A 23,524-nucleotide genomic window follows, 5' to 3' on the forward strand; every position below is an offset into this window, starting at 1 on the left:
ATGCAGAACCTGCTTTTACATAGGAATGATATATACGTCATGTATAGGGAATCATATACATGCATGTATAGGGAATCATATATATACAGATCCCTGTGGTTAGGGATGTTGATGCATGCATGTATGTTTTTCACATGCTTTTCATGTATATATCACTTGTTTACATACGTAAAATCTATTTTCTTGCCATGGCCATACATGCAGCTGCAATTTAAAACTTCTTTGTCATTGCAGCATATAGAGCTTGAGTAACGCATTTAGAATGAGTTATATAGACTATATCGATGTTTAGAAAGGACCCTTTTCATCAGAGAGGCACCTTCAGGGGCATGCATGCATGATCTCTCTTGAGTAGCCAACATGTATATAGTCTAGATTAAGAATTCATTCTCAACTCTATAACTTATGTATATACTCTTTGTTCTCAGTATGCCTTTTTATTGCTGTCATATAGCAACTGGCAATAAAATCATTATTGACCAATCACTCGGTTTGTATGGATACACTGAATTCTACCCTCCGGTATCATGCACCTGGACTAACATCCAGACGCTCCTGCATGTCCAAAGTAATCCCCCATGATGGAACATATATATAGCACTGCAGTAGCTGGTGACGTTTAACAAGAGTCCAACTGTAATTGCTGAACGAGTTTGAACGTACGTTTGGCCTAATATATATAGCTATACACTGACCAAACCTATATACAAGAGCATGGTTACATTTACCCCACTTGATACCCCATGCATGCATGCAGGGAGTTGCAACTAACACTATACAAGGATATAAAAATAATATACTGTCACAAAAAGCACATGCGTGCATGTCTTAACTATATCATGCAGGCATGCATGCATGCATGTATACATTATATACATGCAGAGTATTTTACACCATAATTATATATAATTATAGCGGGTAAATTTGGCAATTTTCATTTGACGATGTTGCATGGAACAGCGCCCTATATAATATTATATGAACCTTGTGAGTTCGCATACACTCAATGCCTTTAATACTGCAAATCTTTGAGCATGCGCAATTAAAAAGGCTGCAGTAACACGCAGCGCGGGAACAAATATCTGGACAGCGATTTAGTAAATCAGGACACCGATTTAGTAAAGCGTGAGACCGGTACGTGAGACCGCTTTAATAATAGTAGTGGGACACTGATATAGTGAAATAGTGAAGTGCATGACGTGGATTAGACATGCAGTTTTTACACACGGTGTTTTGACACAAACGACACTCCATAGTATACTACGGCACGGCATTATTAACCACGTGGGATATACTGGGCATTGGCGATTTTTAATTTTTGGTGACCCTCATGCATGCACCTTCATTCGCCAAATCGACAATTACCCACTATAATTACCCACTATATACAGTATATATGTATACATGTGCACACTTACTCAATGATCAGTCTTGGTGCATGCATGCATCAGATAGTGCATTTTGGGGGCATCAGTATAGAGCTCACAAAAGGCTATTGAAGGGTTTTTGAGGTAAGCAACTTCATCTGAGTGTCGAGATCTGGGGAAAATAGATGGTGTGATTTCCAGCATGAGAAGGTAATTGCTCCAATGTGGGTTATCTTCAGGAACAAATTGGGCCACCATGCATGAAAGGAAACAGGCGGCTCAGTAACCATGCACGACTGCATGCTGAAGGTAAATGCAAATCAATACCTTTTCTTTTGTTTCAGCTACTGTGGAAAAACACTGACGACAAGGCGGTCTGTATATGCACTCGCTCCTTCCTTAAGCCTCCCATAAATGAACTAGCAGGATTATCATTGCATGCTAGCAACCATTGGTCAACCACTTCAGAGTGCCAAAAACTCTAAGGGGTTCACTCCCATGTATACCCACCACTTCTACTATACTGATTATCATTGACCCTGCATGCCCCACACTATTCCTACACTATTCGGAATTTCCAATATAATATTGACTGAGTCCTATACACTATTACTTTAATTCATCGTCCTAACACTATATATAATCTGCAGCTATAATAATTATTGCACGAGAACATAATTATAACATCAAATCTATATAAGGTATAGGGGTGGGCACATTATCATACTGGTATAATGATGGGCACACTTTCGACAGCACTGCCAAACATGATTCTACAGTTACTGTAGCACAGTGACATTCTGCACACATGCATGGTTGAGACGATTTTTGTAGATTCAATTGTAAGCATGTAGTGTAGTCACTCTGTGATGTTACATTATTTTTCATGGTTGAAATCACTGAAATGGGTTTGAGCATATAGCACTTTTTCAAAAGTATTGCAAAGCATAATTATATTGGGAACATTTCTGAACATAATAAATGATGGCCATTTCTGCAGCTTGCCAATTGTTGGAGTAGCCTGACCACAGCATGCATTCCTTCCTCACTAAATTGTAACACTTTTTGCTTCTGCTTGCTCCGTATCCCTCCTGCGGCTACGCCTCGAGGCATAATTGAGTCGAATTATGTCATAATTGTGAGCATGCGCAGTGGACTATTAGACCATGTGCCGGAGAAGATGATGGCAGAGCTAGAGATCGAGAAGACTTTCAGCCCTAATATCGTTCCATCGCAGAAGAAAGTGCTAGTTTGCTTTGGAGAAAGAAAAAGGGAGGTGTCCTTTAGCAGTGAGGGAGGAAATGGAGAGTTATTGAAGCAAACACAGCTCGTGTTTCGAGATATAGATCAAAACAAAAATTTAGTGCTTCAACTGAAAAGCGAGGAGTGGGACGGACTGTTCTTAGACGTGACCGATAATGTGTCCGTCGCTGATAAATCCGTACTGAGAGCTGTTTTGCCAAATCAACCCACAGCCAGTGCATCTGCATCTGCATCTGGTAGTACGTTGAGAGAAGAGGTGAGTACACTCTTTGTTCTAATTACAGATCACTCCAATAGTAGAACCAACTGTTAGTTTTAATTCTTCTTTTGTTCTACTGTAAGACCTTGATTTAAGGTGACCCTCCAAATATGCGACACCCTCGAGCTTAGACAATTTTCTGACCTCTAAAAGTAGCGACAGGTGCGTTGACAATTATTTTTTAGTGTCGCGTCCTAAATAGAGGTAAATGTAGCCACACCTATATCCTCGATTCTAGGCCACTGGAAAATCAGTGTTTTAAGCGGCCTGAAATCGAGGCTAGTAGACTTACCTCCAATTACCTCTAAATATGCGACACCTGGACTTCAATATAATTTTCGACCTCCAAAAGAAGCGACCTCCTTCGAAAAAGTGTCACCTTAAATCGAGGTCTTACGGTATTCTAATATGAACCATTTAATATGAACCATTTCCATTTCGTAATTATTTTATTGTGGTTCTTAGCTAATTAGTTAGCACAAACCTCAAAGTCTGCAAGCCAAGCTCATAAAGCTTTGCCACCTCCACCGAGGCATCAGCACCCCGCGGTGCTTACATTATTAACCCGAGGCCGAGCCGCGGCCACGGGTTATAGTAGTCTGTTGGTTTGTATGTTGGTTTGTTTGTCTGTGACATCTGAGTCTGCTCACCTGGCTGCCAAGGTACTGCGTTTACAGTATGGATAGCCTCCACACAACAAGTTATTAGTTTCAATAGTGGCAGATTTTGGTGTTGAAGCTTCGTTGTCGAATAAAAGCTAGCAAAAGCTAAGAAGCTTGAACTCAAGGGGTAGCTAGCTACATCCGAGTCTGCTCACCTGGCTGCCATAGCACTGCGTTTATAGCATGAATAGCCTCCACACAACAAGTTAACAGTGGCAGATCTTGATGTTAAAGCTTCGTTGTGAAGAAAAGCTAGCAAAAGTTAAGAAGCTTGAACTCACGGGGTACGGTTAGCTCTAGCTACATGTGGCCTTTATTCGAGGCACTCTAATTACAGCCACGTGGAGCCTTATTTGGAAGAGACTACTCGGGGACTTCCTTTGCTGGCTCTACTGTGAGACTACTCCGGGTCCCACGCTGCATGTGTAAAACTCCAGGCAGCTGGGATCCTACTATACCGGTCCAGGACTCCCAGTGCATGTCAGGTGCCTTATTTGTAGCCTTCTTTGCTGACTAGACTCTGCTATGATCCTATAGTCCTGCTGCTCATAGCGCTCAAATCTGTATAGTTTAGGCTATATAGGTTTCTGTGTTCACAAGTTTTATTGCTCCTGCCTGCTCACTATACGGTTAAGTTGAGGCTCTGCTGGGAGTGAGTGGAGAACCTTGCCTGCTACATACTACTGCATTTATTGTAGAACAGTCTTCTGGTTTCTTATTATTGTCAACAGCCTAGCCGAGGGTTAGCACTTCAGTGCTCTAGTTTGTTTGTGATAGCCTATTCTACTCACCTGGATGCCATGGCGCTGCGTTTACAGCATGGATAGCCTTCACACAACAAGTTATTAGTTTTAATAGTGGAAGATTTTTATGTTAAAGCTTCGTTGTCAAATAAAAGCTAAGAAGCTTGCTTCTGAGTCTGCTTACCTGGATGTCATAACGGTGCGCGTTTACAGCATGGATAGCTTTCACACAACAAGTTGTTAGTTTCATCAAGAGTGCATAAGAAGAGAAGAGTATCGAACTACCGATACTGTACACAAACACTGTGCACAAAGTAACATGACTCGCACGTGATGAAGTATTGTAAACTTACTAGTAATCTCCTAGTAAATGTTAACCGTGACGTTTTTAGGGGTGTGGTAAATTGAACAATATAATATGAGGTAGCTAGTTTCCCGTTTAGCGATCAGAGCTGCTCACTGCACACTGATAGGAGACGATCCCTTCACAAAAATCATCTAAATAGAGACAATAGTCAGTTGATTCTCTTCACTTGCACTCTTTACTCACTATTAACAAATTCTGTGCGTTGCGTAATTATGCGCAAACGTCATCAATTGCGCGTTGCTCACGTGCAATTGACCGGATGTCACGTTACTTTGTGCACAGTGTTTGTGCAGAGGTATTGGTAGTTCGATACTCTTCTCTTCTTATGCACTCTTGGTTTCATAGTGGCAGATCTTGATGTTAAAGCTTCCTTGTCGAATAAAAGCTAGCAAAAGCTAAGAACTAGAACAGCCACGTTGGACTAGCTACACGTGGCCTTTATTCGAGGTGCCATTTACAGCTGAAGTGATCCTTTACCAGGAACATTGGTAAATGGAGAGCTCGCCCTCGTCAAAATTCTGAGAATTCAGGACGGGAAACTAAGTTCTTTGTTGGAGTGGCCTAAAGTAGAAAGATAGAATTATGATTGTGGTTGTTTCTTCTTTCATGTTCCTTGCTTATCCTAGCCCCATGAGCCATTTCTAAGAAGCCTGCTATGACTCAGGCCTTTGCATCTATGTGCATGTCTCATAATCATGCACTACTAATCTCAGCTTGCCTCAATTTCTACTTTTCTCCTATTTACTTGCTGCTTAGCCAGCTACTTCCATGGCATCCTCATGCATACTACTACATTCTCTTTTCTGGTTTTTATATATTCATGTCAACAGCTAGCCGAGGGTTAGCACTTCAGTGCTCTAGTTATTATTATTATAGAGGTTCAAATGACCACACCCCTACAGTAGATACAATACCGGAAGTAAACAATTATGCTGCTGATATACTTCAATAGAACACTACTTCGGGTACATACATTTTTGATTTTTGGAAGAAGCTAGAGGCACGTACAAAGAGTTCTTTTGTCACACTGAGTACCTAGAATGCTTCTAATAATAGCTAAGACTGTGCAACTCATCGATGGTCTCAAGTGATATAAACATGTAGAATGTATGGTGTAGCTGTAGATAATTGGCTAAATAATAGTTATAGGCTGAGTCCAAGGTCTCTATGGGATTATGAGACCTGAAGGCCAGAGGCTGTAGTGTCCCGAGGGTGCTACTAAGGGCCTGATGTCTCATAATCCCATAGTGACCGTTGGACGAGGCCTATAACTGATTTAGAATAGCGCTAAGCTATTAACACAAAGGAGACTTTGCAACCAAGAGCTTCTACAGGCTTCTAGCAACGTTAAAGCTTCGTTCTCCGAGCTATGTCTAGTTTACATAACAAAAAAAAAATGAAGGCCGTTTCCGTCTCTTGAAATCATGCGTAGCAAAACTGCTAATAGAAAGTTGCTACTCTACTTAGTAGTTAGCTCTGTTAGAGCGCTAGCTATTGGTAGCTGCATGAGTGATCAAAAAGCTGCACTGCACAACACAATAACTTTTACTTTTGCAAGTAGTCGCACCTCTGTCTTGATTTTACAGCATCATCGTTACTATGACTTCAATATAAATGCCATAGGCAAGTACATATAATGGACCTCCATAGAAGACCTCTGCTGAGGTGGGTCTCAAAGTGAAATAATGGACCTCTCAGTGACCAATCAGATTGCCGTATTTGTACAAGCATTTTCTAAGTAGGGTTATTTAATAGTATGGGTGGGACCAGGGCTTCAATTAAACAATCCTTTTACGACCATGTGTATTTTGTTTACAGTCTCGTAGTGTGACATCTAAAGCTGTGTCTGGCTTAAAGCGTATTTCGAAGACTAGTGGTGCCTGTGCGAAAGTGTTGGCAACTATTTTCCCTTCAACAAAAAGTGTTCCACCAAAAGACCTCAATGTTTTTGATCCCCTGGACGATTGTGTTGCTCAATCAGCGCAAAACAAAAAAAAGTCGACCAGAGTCAAATCAATATCTGTCAAAGTAATTCTTGTACCCGGGTGTTCCACGTTAGTTCTACCCAAGGGAAGGAAGAGACTGAAGTTAATAGCAGATAAACGCATTGAGGCTATCGAAATTAAGCGAAGTATGTCTCCTGCTGATGTTCAAAACAGAATCAAACGTGGATTCAAGCACCTTAACTTGCAAAATTGGGAGTATTTAGTTGCTGATGCGGGGAAGCTGTCAGTATCCACAAACCAGGCCCCAGGAGGGGAGATAGTGGATAGACGAGGGGGGCTCTACATTAGGGAGAAGGAAGAAAAGGTAAATATTATACTGGTATCTGTTATGATAAGCAGTACATAAACTTCTCTTTTGTTCAACCCAGACTGCAACAGTAATCGCATCCACTTTCCAAGGAACATCGTCTAGTACTGCTTCCACTTCCCAGGGAACAGCATCAATCATTGCGTTCACTTCCCAAGGAACATCATCTAGTATTGCTTCCACTTCAGCATCAATCATTGCGTCCACTTCCCAAGGAACATCATCTAGTATTGCTTCCACTTCAGCATCAATCATTGCGTCCACTTCCCAAGGAACATCATCAAGAATTGCATCCACAACATCACCAAGCATTGCATCCGCTTCTTATTTACAGGAAATAAGCACACCGATACTCAAGGTATGGCTGGTCATACTAGTAGTAGGTGTCACACTGTGAAGTAAGTAGCTGGTAGTAGATTTTTATGTTGCGAGTTTGTTGACTGAATAATAGAGACTTTTTTATACGGATGTTGAATGATGTGTTTATTCTTCATAAAGGATGATGCGAGCTCCATTATGTCATCTGATGAAGAGTTGCCACCTGCCTTTCTGTCTAGAGTTGTTCCAGGAAAGGTAGTGTATAGAGAATTGAAATTATTTTGTTGATTTTTACATACAGGTTAATGAGAGTGTCGAACAAACAAGGATGATTGTTGCTGAGCAGGATCATGTGTATGAAGAAGGGTTACGCATTGACCAGTCAAAAGAGCGAAAACGTCTTTGGACAGAGGTGACTAAAATACCTTAGACACTACTTGATAAGAACTGTACTTGTGAAAAGTGCCTCAGAGGAATGTTGTCATACAAAAAAAGCTTGTTTATTTGAAACAATGTCAAGCCTCAAGGGCGCATGCGCACGTAGTATCTAAACACTGTTTTTGTCGATGCCCGGCACCCTCGCCCACAACAGTGTCTAACTGTTATTTAATTTGCCCAAATGAACAATTTTATGAACTTCTTTAACTTGTAGATGGTCCAGGCCAGTAAAATTTCTCTAAGAGAAAAACTGACCTCCACAAACCCGGATGATGGAAAACAGATTTACATGCGGCTACCCAATGGCGACAGAGTGGGTTCTACCTTTTCCAATGAAGCTTCTTGTCAGGTAACATATAGTGTTATTGGATAGTTTTTGTAGGCGTTGTCTTATTTTATTCTAGGTTCTCTACGAGTACGTTTTTGCAATGAGCGATTTGGAGGACCCGTATGGGATCTTTTGTATGTTTCCCCGATCAATTGTCACCACTGATCAGACAATCGCAGATGTCCAAGGAATCCTTATTGTTGATGAGAGGAATGGATACTTTGATCCTGTATCTTTGGTAAGCTCATGCTCTGCACAAACATACACACCCCCCCCAATGCCTACAAACTGTGTTTTAGTTGGCATTGAACACACACCAATTTGAAACTTGTATATAGACAAGTAACCTATACTTCTACTACTTACATTGTACCAGTGTACATGCATGCATGATTATTATTGGAAAAGAGACAATTGTTGTGAGTTCATGATGGTAATAGTTGAAGATGCTGGTTGTGTTATACGTACATAGGTTCACCGTAAGGGAGGTGTCTGCGTGCCGGATAAGTCTAATGTGCCGGACAAGTCAGATGTGCTTTCTAAAGGTAAATCTGTATGATGTGACGATCAAAAGACATGATATATATCTTTGTACCAGGTCGTTTTTTCTTCTAATAGAACGCTAGGTTGAAAAGTAGGCCTGGGGAAGATCGTATCTGGGCGTGGTAAAACTACTATACGTGTGGTATTTACTCTGCTACAGTAATCTACAAAATTATTAATATCTCACGATGAAAGCAATTTAGCTAGCTCAGTGGTAGCTACTTGTATATAGTAGTTAAGTTTAGATGTCAAACAAGAAGGCCTGACTCTCAAAGCATCAAGTCCAAGCTGTCAAACTCCTGTGAGAAGGAAAATATGATGTGATTTGGCAAGTCTTTGTGCTACCAGCTGCTGCAAACAATGAACTTGGAAGCCAGCTCAGCCATAGACACATAACTAGATACATGTAGGATACTGTTACTTTCCTTGGCATTTTTCTGTATTTTCATTCACATTTTACGGCATGTTTTACAATACAGTTTACAATTTCTATAGACACGCCCAGATACAATCTATCCCATCTCCCTACCTAAAGAAAAATTGGCCTGGGAACGAGGCTAAGTGTGATATTATGTTATAGTTATACTAGGGATTTATGGCAGTAAACCACCGAGCACGAGGGCGTAGCCCCGAGGGCGAGGTGTGGTTTACGTTGCCATAAATCCCTAGCAACCATAGTATGAGTGTTATATATCCTATGTGATTGGCTAGCTATAATTGCGCATTTACTCCTCTACCATGGTAACTCAAGTTAAAACTATCAGAAAGTAAAAAGAAAGCATTGTGGGAAAGCTTGCTCTGTCAATAGCTAGCTAGCTACAGGTACAAAATGCTTACCGTTCGACACCAGAGTTCTCCAGTTCCACGCTGTTAAAGAAATGCTGATCTAGCAAACACTTTGAGCCCTGTCCTGACTCCTCCTCCAAGATTAAAGCCTCACAAACAGCTAAAGCCACCCATACCCACAGAGCTGGAGCCAGACAGTGCGCGCGCAGAGTGGTGCCAAGGCTCCCACTTGCAAGCACTTGCACTAGCTCTAGCTTGAGAATACGAATGACCAGCTCTCTTATCAAGTGACAAGTGCCTCACTATCTTTGACAAACTATGACTAGTCACTAGCTACAGTACAGCAAAGCAACCAAACATTGATATGGCTAGAAGTAGACAAAATTATCTACATGATCTTGTACCAAACATGTCTGGGGAAATATCAGAGGGAATTATCATAGTTAACCCCCAGTCATATCCTAGCAACTACATGAAAACAGGATATATAGTGATATTTGTATTTGATATTTATATTTGAACATGGTGATAGAACTTTGATGTCGAATTTTCAGCCATAGTCCTGCAACTTTGTTTACCGTGATAGAGGAGTTTGACAGGGTCAATAGGTCAAGGATTATTGCAGCAGAAAATTATTCCTACAATTTTTGGTCACAACATTTCTTACCTTCCCTTCCAGCTTGTAACTCAGGAGAACACTACATTTTCCGCTGCTTACAGTTGTAAAACATTAGGGGGCGAAATTGTATTTAGTGACCTTTTGACCCTGTTGAACCTCCCTCTTTATCCCCCTACCCATGCATACTTGATTGTTTGATATTATGTGTCTGTTTCTATCTGTTTAGCCAATGACACTCGAATGACCTTTGTGAACTCCCAACAATTCTACCTTGGACCATATCATTCTGTGAAACGTGGCGATGTATTTAAGGATGTCATTTCTCTGTACCAAAACCAAGCGAATAAACTGTTGAAAGAATATCCAATGCGTATTTGCTTTGAGGGGGAGAAAGGCATAGATGAAGGTGGAGTGTCGAGGGACATGTATTCAGCATTTTATGAATCTGCCTATGAGCGTCTCTTTGATGGTAGCTCACTCTTGTGTCCTGTAGTCCACCCTGAAATGGATAAAGAGTGTCTCTCCACCTTTGGTCTTGTACTTTCACATTCGTACATAATGTCAGGAATTCTTCCGATTCGGATTGCCTTCCCTTGTTTAGTTCAATCTCTGCTAGGAACTTCCGTCTCATTAAGTGATACTGTTCTTTTGGAGTCATTCATCGATAGTGTAAGTATTCACGAGGCAGGTATTCTTAAGGAAGCTATGGCTGTGGTTGGACAGCAAGTTCCTGTGTTTTCTTCTGAAATCAAATGCGAATTAATATCACTGTTCAGTCGATACAATAGCAGACAAGTGCCTACCCCAAATAGTTTAAAGCAGATGGTGGTAAACTTGGCTAGGTACGAGTTTGTTTCAAAGCCTGCTGCTGCTTTGTCTCTTATCCATTGCGGAGTGCCTGAGCAACACCAAGTGTTCTGGGATAACATGATGGTTGATGGTCTTCGAATGCTTTACTGGGCACTGAGTGTGTCTTCTGCCATGGTGTTGAAGATGCTCGAGGAAGCTGAAGGTGGTGATCAATCCCAAGATAGGGTTTTAGGTTATCTGCGTCAATTTATAGGAAATATGGGACTGGATGAATTGCGAACTTTTCTGCGCTTCGTTACTGGCAGCTCGGTGTGTTCCTCCTCAAAAATATCTCTAGAATTTAACGCTCTTACCGGTTCTTCACGTAGACCCATTGCCCTCACCTGTGCACCATCCCTGATTCTATCCTCAACATACCCTTCATACCAAGTGTTTGTTTCTGAGTTCCGAGCTTGTTTGTCAAGCGAGTACTTATGGAGAATGGACAGCTATTGACGTTTGCAATATTGATAACACTGCATGCATGTCTGTCAATGTTTTTTGGCCATAATTATTACCTTTATGACGATGTTATAATTATTATTGATAACACTGCATGCATGTCTGTCAATGTTTTTTGGCCATAATTATTACCTTTATGACGATGTTATTGTATTGTAAAGCATTCATCGCTGTGATTTTTGTATTACTGAGTGATGTAGGTATATAGGTCCAATAAAAAGCATGCAAGCTTTGGTCCCAGGAGAATTGTTATATATAACACCTATAACTTATGAATGCAAAATTAGCAAGACCTTCTATACATGCATGCAAGTAGTACATGCATGTGCTTGCATTTGTCACAGTGAAGATATAATTATATAGTTATCTGCATGAGCTTATGATTATCATGTTGCAAGCATGCATGTAATAATTATGATTGTTCCACAAATGTTCCACGTTCAAATGCTATATGAATCAGTAGGTTGTACATAGGATTGTAGCAATTTTTCACATTGCAAATGTTTTTCTATCCGGATTCAGGTATAATTGAAGACGGTGCCACAAGCCAATGAGAAATTTGACTCAGACTAACAAACAGCATCTGTAAAACTATATGACAATATCTACCAAGTGTATATACAGTGGCTACGTACTTGCAACCTATTCCAGTATAATAATAATATACGTCCTAACATTGTGTATTGGCAGTACTACTATAATATTAGTCATACTCTTTATAGTGTGTCTATATAATTATGTGTACCTGCATCTGACAGACATTCATTAACATAAATGATAAAAATTATATACAGTGGAACCCCTCTTAACGGCCAACTGCGACATAACGGCCAGACACCCAGGTCCCAAAAGTTTGCATACAAAACAACCCCTTAACAACGGCCAAAACTTTTTGTTCTCCAATTAAAGGTGTCCGTTATAGAGGGGTTCCATGCACTGTACCATCATTCAACTTGGATATAAATTTGTAATTATTACTGGCATTACGCACTGCACATTCATTAACAAATCTCAGTTAATCAAAGTACGTAAAAAAGTAAGTGTTTCAACATACAGTTCTATCCCAAAATTATCGCTGTCTGCCAGAGGATTTACTCTTTCCTTCAACAAAGCCATATTCTCATCAGACAATGCAAGACCAATTGGGGGTATACGAACTGTGTAATCGTCATCACCCGTACTGATTTCTTCGTCTACACCATACATTTCATCAATATGTTCGAAAAAGTCTAGGGCTTGAAGTCCTCTTCTCTGCATTTGAAGTGCTCCCCGCACAAATAATTGATGTGGTGTTAGATTGTGTTCCGTTCGAACCCCATGACAGTTCCAACCCTCCATAAATACTTTCAGTGACTGGTTGATACGTGGAAGATAGACGTACTGTAAACAATACCGATGAAACATGTTATCAGGATCCAAGTAACCATGTTGCTCTAGGTAATAGAATAACTTGTAAAATATCACTGTTACGCAACGATGCATATCGCGCCAGAGGCGCTCAATCCGCTGGTTGTGCACGGAACTGCCAGTTATCATGCTGTTGCGGTCATATCCTCTACTCTCTAGCATATGTGCTGCTACACGATAATTTTCACCACCGTAGTCAGATCGCATTCTTGACGGTAGTCCAAACCGTTGGACAGCTGAAAGGAAGAGATTATAAACTGTTTCGGCAGTGTTATTATTGCTACAGCGAAGAAACACGACGAGTCTGCTATATCCGTCAATAGCCCCGTGCGTTACCATGCCCCATCTCACAAGCTTGTGGTGGCCATCTGTACGAATACAAGATATGATTAGTATGCATGTATTGTATACACAAGTCTTGCTACTACTATAATAATAAGGCTCCAACCTATATACATGCATGTACACACATCTGGGCTCCTTTATCTAAAACTTAATTGACACACATTAACCATAAACCTGGTCACACAACACCTATATATGACTTACCCATGTGCCATAGAGAGTTGGGCGAGGGAACAGAGTAAGGGCGCCGAGCAGTGAGGATTCCTCTCCATCTCAGAGCTGCATTCAGGGGATCGGTTGCGTGGATAGCATTACGCACCCTTTGTCTAGTGACAGCATATCCCAATGACCGTAGTCGCCCAATCACCAGTGTCTCTCCCATATTTGGCATTTCTCGACGCACCTGTTGGAGCTTTGTACGTAGATCACTGTCACTTATACTTCTTGCAGCACTATGAACATCTAGAATGCCGAACTCCCCTCTTCTTCTATAGATAGTCATTCGAGAGACACCCAATAGTTTACTAATCTCAGTCCAAGTGAAATTTAAACTACATAGGTATTCCAACTGGTCTTGACAAATAAATAGCTGGGGACGGCCACGTCCTACTCTCCTAGCAACCTGGGGAACTTGGTAGCCTCCGTCTGTGTGTGCATCCAACTCATCAAGTCGAGTGTACCACATTGTCTTGAGCAACACACAACTGTCCATTATTTCCTTCAATGCCGTGCAAACTTCAATCGTCTCATCATCGCCATCATCTTCAATTTGTACACGAAGGGAAGATAGAGCATGTATACAAACCTCAAACCTCTCAATAACGAACTGGGCATAACTAGTAGACTGAGTATAATCGATTTCTCTATCTACCGTAGTAAGGAAAGTCTCCATTTCTTGGAGAAATGTTTCCCATCCCCACACTCGATCTCCAGCTCCAGCTCTTTGATCAACCATTTTAATTAATGAACACCCAGTCACCTTTTGACCTTGAGCCTCGCACTCGATTACAGCACGTCTTGCATGCATGACGTTTTCCCTTACTTTATGACGTCCTATAGCGCTATTTATTTTTGTTACACTTGGCGTGCCATAGAATCGAGGCTAGGTTTGCAATCGCGCGGTTTCTGTGGTGGTAGGGCGGATCGCTCTCTGTGCAGAGTAGTGTGGATGCTAGCCTCGATCCCAGGCCGAGTTTTCGCTTTTATAACGGTTAGGCAAACAACTGGGCCTGTAGCCTCGACTCCAGCCCCTTGAATAGTGGGCCTGGTATTTACTGTGGCGAGTGGGTGGACAATTAATTTATTATTTACCGTATTTTATCTCATTGAACGTTAAAACAGTATTTTATCTTATTGTGATAAAGAACAGAAAAAAGAAAAAGGAGAGGCTCTGTATATACTGTAGACAGAGACAGCTAAGTAAAACATCAGCTCTGTAGATTTATTCATTAACTTGAGGCTCGGATCGGATACACACTCAGGCGACAAGTTAATCTCATAAGAAATCAGTTAAACCTGTGGGTAAAAATAAATGTGGATAAGTACAGTGGCTGTGACGTAACATAATGTGAGGACTACTTATTGATTTACACAATAGATTTACCATTGAAAGCACTATCCATTAATACACACTCAAGCAACAAGTCCGGATACACATTCAAGCAACAAGTCCCTCGGATCGGATACACACAAGTCCCTCGGATTGTAAACACATTCAGGCCACACAGTTCTCGGATCAGATACCACGTACTTACTCTGTGACCAATTTTCGGCAAATGTCACAACAATACTTCCTTCCAGAGAGAATGGCACTGAACGTCGAACAGACACACCAACACTTTGAAGATGGCTTCACTCAGAGAAACAAGAGGAGAAATCACCATCACAACACTTCTTTCAGAGAGAGGTGCACTGGTCCTGTCAAGCTTCACATCAATCAAGAAAGGGAGTGTCTGGAAAGCAGATGGACTTGCTCTGGAACTTGCCATAGCCGGTCGGTACGGTACCCACATAAACACCAGCGTACAGACACTTCAACGCCTCCAGCTGCTTGTCTTTCAAGACTAGACCTGGTTTTCCAACACAGGATAACGCGTACGCGAGAGCAGAAGAGAAGGTATAGTATAGTAGCAGCCATTACACGTACACAACTTGGACTAGATTTCTTTTTTCAATGACATCATTATAAATGAAACGGATATCAATGTTTTACAAACTAATGCGGAATAAGAATAGTGATAAATATACTGCAATTTACGATTACCCAGATTCTGTGGCTGAGGCAGAATTCTCCGCTTCCACCAAAGTTGCTGGCCCCCTTAAGAACACCATCCTCTAACAAAGCTTCGAGTATGCCACAGAAGTAGCCGAGGCTCAAGTGAAAGCCAGGAATGAGGTCTGCCAATCAAATCGGGAACACTGTAAACATACAGCGGACACCCTGAAGCAATCCCTTTCTACCACTCTAAAAAGATCTATGGACTTAGCACAAGAGAAAGGCGCTTCTAACTGGCTCACCTCCCTCCCCATCCAAGAATTTGGATTTGCCTTACATAAAGGAGCTTTTCGAGATGCCCTCTCACTTCGCTACAGTTGGCAACCATCAGGAGTCCCCTCATCTTGTGCATGCGGCAAACAATTCTCAGTCGATCACGCTCTGTCATGCCCTAAGGGCGGTTTCACCATCACCAGGCACAATGAAATAAGGGATTTAACGGCCAACCTACTCACTGAAATTTGCAGTGACGTCTGTGTAGAGCCTGAACTACAACCTGTAAGTGGTGAAGAACTAATCGGGCTGTCAGCAAATGTCCAAGACGGTGCCAGATTAGACATTGCGTGTAATGGCTTCTGGGGTGGGCGCTTTGAACGTACATATCTAGATGTACGAGTGTTTAATCCCCATGCAAAATCAAACCAACACACCAACTGCTACAGGAAGCATGAACTTGAAAAGAAAAGACAATACGAACAACGCGTCAGAGATATCGAACACGCCTCATTCACTCCTTTGGTGATGTCAGCCACAGGTGGTATGGCCAACCAGGCCACTGTGTTCTACAAAAGGCTTGCCTCAAACTTGGCAATCAAATCTAATGAAAGCTACAGTAGAACACTGTCCTGGCTAAGGAGCAGAATTACATTCTCTCTCCTACGCTCTGCCATTCAGTGCATCAGAGGATCCCGCTCCAGTCGTGGACAGCCAGCCAGGTCCCAGAATCACCCCTCAGCGGACCTGGCCAACTCGGAACTAAACTTCAATGAATAAATACATGGTTTTAACTTTTACATGACTTTAGTTTTTTCATTACATTAATTCACATAAAAAAAAAAAAATAAAAAAAAAAGATTCTGGGTAATTCTGGCGCATGCGTAAACAGTGTATACCAGGCCGTCTTTCTCAGCGGCTTGGAATCGAGGCTACTGGGCCTGGTACTAGTTGTCTGCGCATGTGTCAAATTTTTATTGTATTTGTGGTTGGCAAAAATATTTAATAAATCAATAATGGAAATTTGTACACAGAAAATGCACAGAGTGAGTACACAAAAGATGCACATAGAGAGCTGCTTCACAAGGGCCTAGGTAGTTTCCAGTTGTGCTGCAGCACGATTACAGTGACCCAGGGCAACTTCAGGATGATTGAATGCCTTCAAATTACGTTTCAAAAAGATTTAGCAGGCTGCTGGACTTCTCTGATTCTAGGCCCCAACTCGTAACTCTTGAGAAAACATAGATTCTCTTGATGCCTCTGAGCTACCCAGCAACGCTCGAACGAGCAGGTCATACTCCAGTCCTGTAAGTATAGGAAAATAATTATTAAAAAGAAACCAAAGACGGTCAAACCCTTACCTCAAACTGTCCAGTCTCGTCCGTTAGTTATAGCCAAGAGGAGCACTGTTGGGATAGCTGGATATTAGCCATTGCTCCTGTACAGAGAAGTAGACATTCTAAATACGTGTAGATCTATATTAAATTTATCGTATTAAACAGGTAATAGTGTCATTGTCGACGAGCTGATGATGGCAGCACCAAGTTCTCTAGCTCACACTCTTCACTTGATCCACCATATTAATGATGAGTCTATCTACCTAGATCTTGCCAAACATGAACAAGATTTGATAGCACAGGGCCCACACAAAAATGTCTGACCTTAACAAGCTTGACAAAGCTTTATACCTCTTCCCTTGTTGTTCAGTCTTCAGAATAATGTTTTCTAAGCTTTAGAGAAGACAGAAGCTTCAGCTAAGAATAATGATAAAACGGGAACTGACTTCTAGTACACGATAGTACACGAATATAAATGTCACGAAAGTGAACGAGAATATCCATTTGTCAGAATCTGACAAACAACTGACGCATGCGCAGACAACTAGTACCAGGCCTAGTTGTTCGCCTAACCGTTATAAAAGCGAAAACTCCGCCTGGGATCGAGGCTATGTGGATGCATGCGCTGGATTCATATCTAGATTGCAGCCTCAAATAATAGTATGAAACAGAGGTGATCATGATGTTCAACTGTCTTATTCAGAATCTATTATATGGTCTCTTTGCTACATGCATCCTACAAGTACTGGTACCAGCCCCACACTATCAAGTAAAGGGAGAATTATTTGCAGTGATCAATGGATCAGAGCCTGGAGATTGCATAATGGAAGGTGATACATTGATTCTTATATGCAGAATCAAAGATGTTGAAGGTACTGGGGCAACAGTGTGGACTGGAAGTGACCCAATATTCAACTGTCCAAATGAAAACAGTATTGCGAATAGACGAGTTCATTTATTTCATCAAGCGTTCCAAAATCCTGCTATTCCTGATTCAAGGGTTTTTTGTACCGATAATGTTGTTGGTCAAATTGTTGAGTACAACGGCACTCATTATACATCAAGGCTTACTGTGTCTACCACTCAGCAAATAAATGCTGGAGTGATCTCTTGTCACTCGTACTATGAAACTGAAATTACTGGTCAAGTACAGATATCAGTTGGAGGTGAGTTTAACTTTTCCACTATACTGATACAATGGCACAAACAATGAGGTGTGTATAAAAAATAACTAAAGCACTAAAATACAAACCCTCGGTTGATGACATGATAATAAAGATCTATAGAAATCAGAGCCTGGGGAGCATGATACTGTATAAACATGTATAATAAATGTAGCATGCGTACGTAGACTATGTACGACTGTGCTGGCTATAGCACAGCAACTATAAACTAGACTAGAAGCATGCTGAAACATTTGAGAACAAAATTTTAGTGGTGCATGAGACTTGCACTGTTGACAGGATAACTGTCAAGAGAAGGTAGGACATGCACGAGTACCTCGAAGACACCCACACTCAACGTTATTGCAGAGGCTAATTGTTAAATCGAGGTACTCATGCATGTCATACCTCCTCTGATCACTGATTGTGGACAAAAAACAATGCCTCAAATAAAGGCTGCGTGTATAGCTGAGTTTCACATAGGAATTTAGCCTAAGCGCGACCTGGACACCGAGATACTATTGTAGAGGATCCTTAATTGATCCGCGTTTTAATAACTGCTCTCCTTGTTTTTTAATAGCTCTTGCTTGCTGTCGAACTTCCCTTAGCCTTGTCAACTGATGATATATTTGGTTCCGTTTCCTTGTCGCTTGCTTTTAATTGCCTTTTTTAATTGCTTGTTCAAATGTAAGTGATCGTTAGAGTCTAAAATTCAGCGATTGTCGCGATAAAATGCTTGTTACAGACAAACAGACAATCTCTGTACTACTCGCTACTAGGACAAGCAAGCCTCAGGGCTCGTCCCAATACCTGCTGGCCGTGGCAGAGCCTCGGGTTACTTGTACCAAATTTTTTGTGTCATCGTGCAGTTGTTCCAGCACCTCCTACACAAATCGATGTAGTATTCCATGGTCCGGAAAAAGAATTTAAAATTAGTTGGAGCATGCCAGATACATTGGGTGGTGTTCGGAACTATCTAACAGAGATAGCGGGAAGTGACTGTGGCACCTGCAATAACAGCAGTTTGCAACCAGAGGTGCTGTGTTTTGATTGGATCCCTAACGGACAGATGTGCAATGTGACGGTGAAGACAGTTTCAGCTGACTGTGGATTTGTTAGTACAGTTTCTACAGCCAAGCAAATATACTTAAAATGTAAGCATTTTGTGCACGCGTACTCTATGTGGTTACATAATGTGGCTTCACAGATCCTGATGCACCTGTTATAAAGATGGTTCTACCTACATACTCAATTGAACAAGAACTTGAATCCCTATCAGTGATTATGATGCTAACAGAAGTAAGTCCAATAATTATACAGACTGAGTATAATTATGTTTTATCTCAGGGAAATTTTGATGCAAATGGATTGCCCATTACATATGGTGTGCACCTAGAAGATGTGACATCTGGAAATGTCTGTGTTAAACTGGCGAGCAGAGAGTGTGATGTTTATAATTGTGAAATAAAGATTGTAATGTCTGAGGACTGTTTAATGGAAAAAGAGAGCCTGTTTTCGATTAAGGTCTTCGCTGAAACACTGATCGGCCGATCAAGCACTCTATACTTGGATCTAATCGGTGAGTTATAAGCAACCTGTTGCCGCTCTTCATTTCAATACCTAAAAGGTCTCATGTCATAAATTGTTAGCTTTATGATACCCATGTTCTAAAGAAGTTTTGATGTTGGGATTTTCATTGTGTGGTGTTGCTCACGGTTTTACAGATTCCCAAAACAAATTCATCGAACTGAGCATAGTGATAAAAGATGATTTTGCTCTCTTGGTAACAGAATTTAATAACATTTCCCTCACATTATCAACTTCTGTGCAATACGGGCTTTGTAATGCGCTGAACTTACAGAAACAAGTATATGGAGCTAATGACTCTGCAACTTGTGTTGTTATAAATGATGTACCCTCAAGGGAGGAGTCGTGTTTTATCGCAACTTGTACGACAGATAATATCAATTATTCCATCAGTATTCGAGGAGAGTTTAAAGGTGAGTCGATATTTCCTATACCGTTTTGTTATGAAGATAATAATACTTTTTGCAGATACTACGAGTGTGGATCTATTGACTCCTATTACTACCGCTGGAGTTATTTTAGCACTCTCAGTAATTTTCAATTTCGCTATTCTTTTCGGATGCTTGACTTTATTAGCATCAAGATTTAAAGCAATTAAAGCAACAGAGTCTGATATTGAAGAACAGAGCGGGAGAAACGCTGATCCTGTCTATGAAGAAGTTTTGCGTACGGTTGAAGAAGTAGATCCTGTAGTTGAGAAAAATCTCTGTTATGGAAACACTACTGCACTGTAAAGCCTGCATGTAAAAGAAAGTGGGTGTGTCTTACAGTTACTTGAAATTCATTCTTTACAAAGTGATGTCGTATTCCATTTTATAGTTCTTTTTGTACTGTATAAGCTCATACTCGTGATACTCTCCTTTTCATAGCTATATTATTCACAGGCAGTTCATTTATAATTTGAATGCACATGCATCTACATTGACATTAGATGCATGCACACTAAAGAGCTCATTAGGAAGAGAACGCAACCATAGCAGGTGTTCTGTCCAGCCTATGTCACACAACAACATGTTGATTATCGCTAATGTATTCATTGCCTTCCTTATATAGTGTTATTGTTATTGCTAGCAATTCTCAAGTGGCTGTGGGGTTACAAATTAAGTATTTGTGACGCAGAATGCCTTCTGTGTACATGCAGTCTTTATTTCTATTGATATATCGCTCCTGGTAACTATAGTCTCTCCCGTATCTAGCTCTAGCTTGACCATACATTAGTACATGCATGTACACTAGTCTAGTGTTAGTACGTACATGCACAAGTGCTCATTATAATTGACACAATTCAGATCAGCTTGCAACACACCAGTAATTAGTTGCAGTTTGTACACAGTACACAGGCTAACAAAATTATAACAGGCTAGGGTGAGCTCTAAAACACAAAATTAATGTGGGGATGATTGTGTCCTTTGACTGACTATAGTGCTGATAGATGGTAACTATAGGAAGGTCATGATGCTCCTATAGAGTCTGGGATCTTCACCATCACCATGTCCTCCACATCCAACATCTCTGGAATGCCCGCTTCCCTGCATGAGATGGGGTGGGAGAACATCAGTGATATGAATACATCATGTGGTATAGACCTAGACAAATCAACTCAGGCTGCTATGATCGAGTCCTTCAACATCTGATATCTTCGTCCTGAAAAGAGCACAGTGTACATGTGTAATTGGACCCAACCTAATTATTCTAAGCCACTCATAATTGTGATCAAAGAGCTATCATTATTAGTTACCTTAATTATGATGCAGTAACAAATGTAGTGATTGCGAAATAGCATGCTTGCATGCTCAACATTGTCCACAAAAATGTCCATACATATTCAGTGAAACTTAGCTAGACCTTCATTTTTGTGGCCTGGTTCAACATGCCTCCTACTAGAGTTTGTCCCTCATGGTCGTCTAGACAACTTCCTCCTCAGTCTGAAGGACGAACCAGTGGCAGTGCCAGAGTGATACATTTGTCACCTCAAGAGCACCAGTAAATACCCTACCACAAACAGATGTCAGCTGACCTAATGGGAGTGCTACTGCAGGTTACCAAGGGAATGGTGAGCGAGATATAGTATTGAGTTGGTTGGTTATTGTATTTATTTGCGAACGTTCCTGACTGACCATGGATTCATTCATCGTGACCTCTCCACTAAAACAGTTCTTATTGGAGACAGACTCAACGTCAAAGTATCAGATCCAGGTAAGTTGTAGTTACGGTGTTCATCTAATTCTTAAATTGTACAGCCGGAATACATTAATATTACCCCTTTCCTCCAATTAATCTCCAGTCTCCATACGGGCATGTTTAGCTATAGTTATAAACCTAAACCTATTCGTCTACTGACTGATAATTCATGCAATAGTTCCCACCCCCTACAGGCATGATCCACGAAGGATACTACTATGTTGTGACGGAGAGGGAACACTACCTACAGGACATTGCCCCAGAGTGTCTCTGGGAGAAACGATACTCTATTTGGAGCGATGTCTGGTCTTACGGCATCCTTGCCTACAAGGTGATTACCATGGAGACAGTGCCGTTCCCAGATGCCACTGTCAGTGACATGTACGACAAAATGGTGGGAGGAGATAGGTTTCAGCAATGAGATGTAAGTGAATTTATTGGTTGACCTGAGTTACTTGTTCACTATTACCATCTTTACTGTTAATATAACTACTGTTTTCTGTTTAGCTATTGTATGCCAAGTCTAATAATTATAGTAACTGTAAAATAATATACGGTAATTGTGTAAAAGTGTATTGTGATACTCCGTGCACCTTCTCTATCAGATCTTTCCCTCCCAGGTACTTCCTGCTCCAGCGGTGTTGGCAGTTCACAGCCACTGAGCGACCTTCCTTCTCCAACATAGTCAGCGACCTTAAGGACATGGGCGAGAAGCCAACCAAGCATATCATCCTCAACGTCGCCAAAGAACCGCAGAGTGGTTACATCAGCGATACAGGACAGGTGTTCCTACACCCACTACCCTCGTATATTGACAACCCTTCGAAGGCAACAAAGAAGAACTGGAGGAACAGCGCCACTCAACAGAGCGTAATATCTTCCGTCAATGACACAATGTACACAAGAGATACCGCTGAGACAGTACTGGATACTCAGTCTGAGAGTGATAATTATGAGGGATATCTCCGTGGTGACCTGCCGTCATGGAACCAAGAAAAGAGCAGCTCGTTGTCTGAGGGGGAGGGGGAATTAGCCACACCCAAACTACGAGAGAGCAAGGGAACGAGAGTGTGGGTGGAGTCAGCCGGCAGCAAGGTCTACGTTGAGACCACCTCCTTAGCTAGCGATGAGGATTTTCGACCAGAAGCGGTGACAACAAAGAAAAAGAAAAAGAAACGAAGCAAGGAACAAGCAACAAAGAAAGGGATCATTAATCCAATGGCTGTCATGACAAACAACACGGAACAAGCTGGGAATACAAATGCTAACAATAACCACGAGGCGTGGCACAAGAAAGAGGGGAGTGGCAGCACCAATGAACCACCCTCTGTTACCGAGGAGGACGAGACTAACTGCAGTGTTGCTAAGACTAGTGACCAATCAGATAGCAGTAGACTTTTGAGTAATTCTAGAGAAGAGATAATTGAATTATGATTTTATATATAGATCAGGCTACTGTACTAATAATATAGATCTACTGCATGCATGTTGAAGACCTTGCAAACTGATTAATTGCCTGCATGAGGAGACACCTGGAAATGTTTAATGATTGCAACATGATAGCATGAATGCTTATAATTTTTTTATTGTAATAGTAAAAATTAAGTAAATTGATGGTGTGCCACACACCTTCAGTTGATATTTTGTGTCCCGGACAAGCTGGAAAAATTAGTACATAATTATAACAACTATAACGACA

At 41.2% G+C, this 23,524-nt stretch overlaps 5 protein-coding genes across 6 annotated transcripts in view; 3 read left to right on the top strand and 2 right to left on the bottom strand.

Moving 5' to 3' along the window:
* Positions 1-1,308, bottom strand: part of LOC135339575 (4-hydroxyphenylpyruvate dioxygenase-like) — a 59,606-nt gene extending 58,298 nt beyond the window's left edge. The window contains exon 1 of the mRNA XM_064535716.1: positions 1,290-1,308. The gene's annotated coding sequence lies outside the window, so the exon portion shown is untranslated. The remainder of the gene's footprint in view (positions 1-1,289) is intronic.
* A 907-nt stretch (positions 1,309-2,215) lies between these two features.
* On the top strand, positions 2,216-11,981 carry LOC135339554 (uncharacterized). 2 transcript variants are annotated; one of them, XM_064535692.1, is made up of 9 exons: positions 2,216-2,886; positions 6,480-6,971; positions 7,036-7,332; positions 7,473-7,547; positions 7,594-7,704; positions 7,945-8,079; positions 8,135-8,296; positions 8,531-8,603; positions 8,657-10,225. In XM_064535692.1, exons 1-9 carry the CDS (start codon positions 2,512-2,514, stop codon positions 8,671-8,673), a joined length of 1,737 nt encoding a protein of 578 aa, XP_064391762.1. In that variant the 5' UTR covers positions 2,216-2,511; the 3' UTR covers positions 8,674-10,225. The 2 variants fall into 2 exon arrangements, with proteins under 2 accessions (XP_064391762.1, XP_064391761.1); XM_064535691.1 differs by lacking the exon at positions 8,657-10,225 and adding an exon at positions 10,233-11,981 and having other exon boundaries at positions 2,221-2,886.
* A 294-nt stretch (positions 11,982-12,275) lies between these two features.
* On the bottom strand, positions 12,276-14,082 carry LOC135339568 (uncharacterized). The gene is made up of 2 exons (XM_064535708.1): positions 13,274-14,082; positions 12,276-13,092 (listed from the first exon to the last, which is right to left on the bottom strand). Exons 1-2 carry the CDS (start codon positions 14,022-14,024, stop codon positions 12,329-12,331), a joined length of 1,515 nt encoding a protein of 504 aa, XP_064391778.1. The 5' UTR covers positions 14,025-14,082; the 3' UTR covers positions 12,276-12,328.
* Positions 14,083-17,511: 3,429 nt separating this feature from the next.
* Positions 17,512-20,703, top strand: LOC135339565 (uncharacterized). The gene is made up of 6 exons (XM_064535704.1): positions 17,512-18,060; positions 18,927-19,211; positions 19,265-19,356; positions 19,405-19,636; positions 19,782-20,057; positions 20,113-20,703. Exons 1-6 carry the CDS (start codon positions 17,574-17,576, stop codon positions 20,376-20,378), a joined length of 1,638 nt encoding a protein of 545 aa, XP_064391774.1. The 5' UTR covers positions 17,512-17,573; the 3' UTR covers positions 20,379-20,703.
* A 1,536-nt stretch (positions 20,704-22,239) lies between these two features.
* On the top strand, positions 22,240-23,329 carry LOC135339591 (uncharacterized). Its single transcript, XM_064535741.1, has 2 exons — positions 22,240-22,249; positions 22,446-23,329. Coding segments are annotated over exons 1-2 (816 nt in total). The 5' UTR covers positions 22,240-22,247; the 3' UTR covers positions 23,260-23,329.
* Positions 23,330-23,524: the final 195 nt, after the last annotated feature.

This window comes from Halichondria panicea, chromosome 8 (genome assembly GCF_963675165.1).
Source record: "Halichondria panicea chromosome 8, odHalPani1.1, whole genome shotgun sequence".
NCBI lineage: Eukaryota > Metazoa > Porifera > Demospongiae > Suberitida > Halichondriidae > Halichondria > Halichondria panicea.

Excerpts from the sequence above, each read along its gene's own strand:
- LOC135339568 (XM_064535708.1), bottom strand. The coding sequence starts at position 14,024 with ATGGTTGATCAAAGAGCTGGAGCTGGAGATCGAGTGTGGGGATGGGAA. Across the intron at positions 13,093-13,273 it reads CAACTCTCTATGGCACATGG|ATGGCCACCACAAGCTTGTG; the intron begins GTAAGTCATATA and ends GTATTCGTACAG.
- LOC135339554 (XM_064535691.1), top strand. The coding sequence starts at position 2,512 with ATGCGCAGTGGACTATTAGACCATGTGCCGGAGAAGATGATGGCAGAG. Across the intron at positions 6,972-7,035 it reads TTAGGGAGAAGGAAGAAAAG|ACTGCAACAGTAATCGCATC; the intron begins GTAAATATTATA and ends TGTTCAACCCAG. Across the intron at positions 8,297-8,530 it reads ACTTTGATCCTGTATCTTTG|GTTCACCGTAAGGGAGGTGT; the intron begins GTAAGCTCATGC and ends ATACGTACATAG.
- LOC135339565 (XM_064535704.1), top strand. The coding sequence starts at position 17,574 with ATGATGTTCAACTGTCTTATTCAGAATCTATTATATGGTCTCTTTGCT. Across the intron at positions 18,061-18,926 it reads AGTACAGATATCAGTTGGAG|TTGTTCCAGCACCTCCTACA; the intron begins GTGAGTTTAACT and ends GTCATCGTGCAG. Across the intron at positions 19,637-19,781 it reads TCTATACTTGGATCTAATCG|ATTCCCAAAACAAATTCATC; the intron begins GTGAGTTATAAG and ends ACGGTTTTACAG.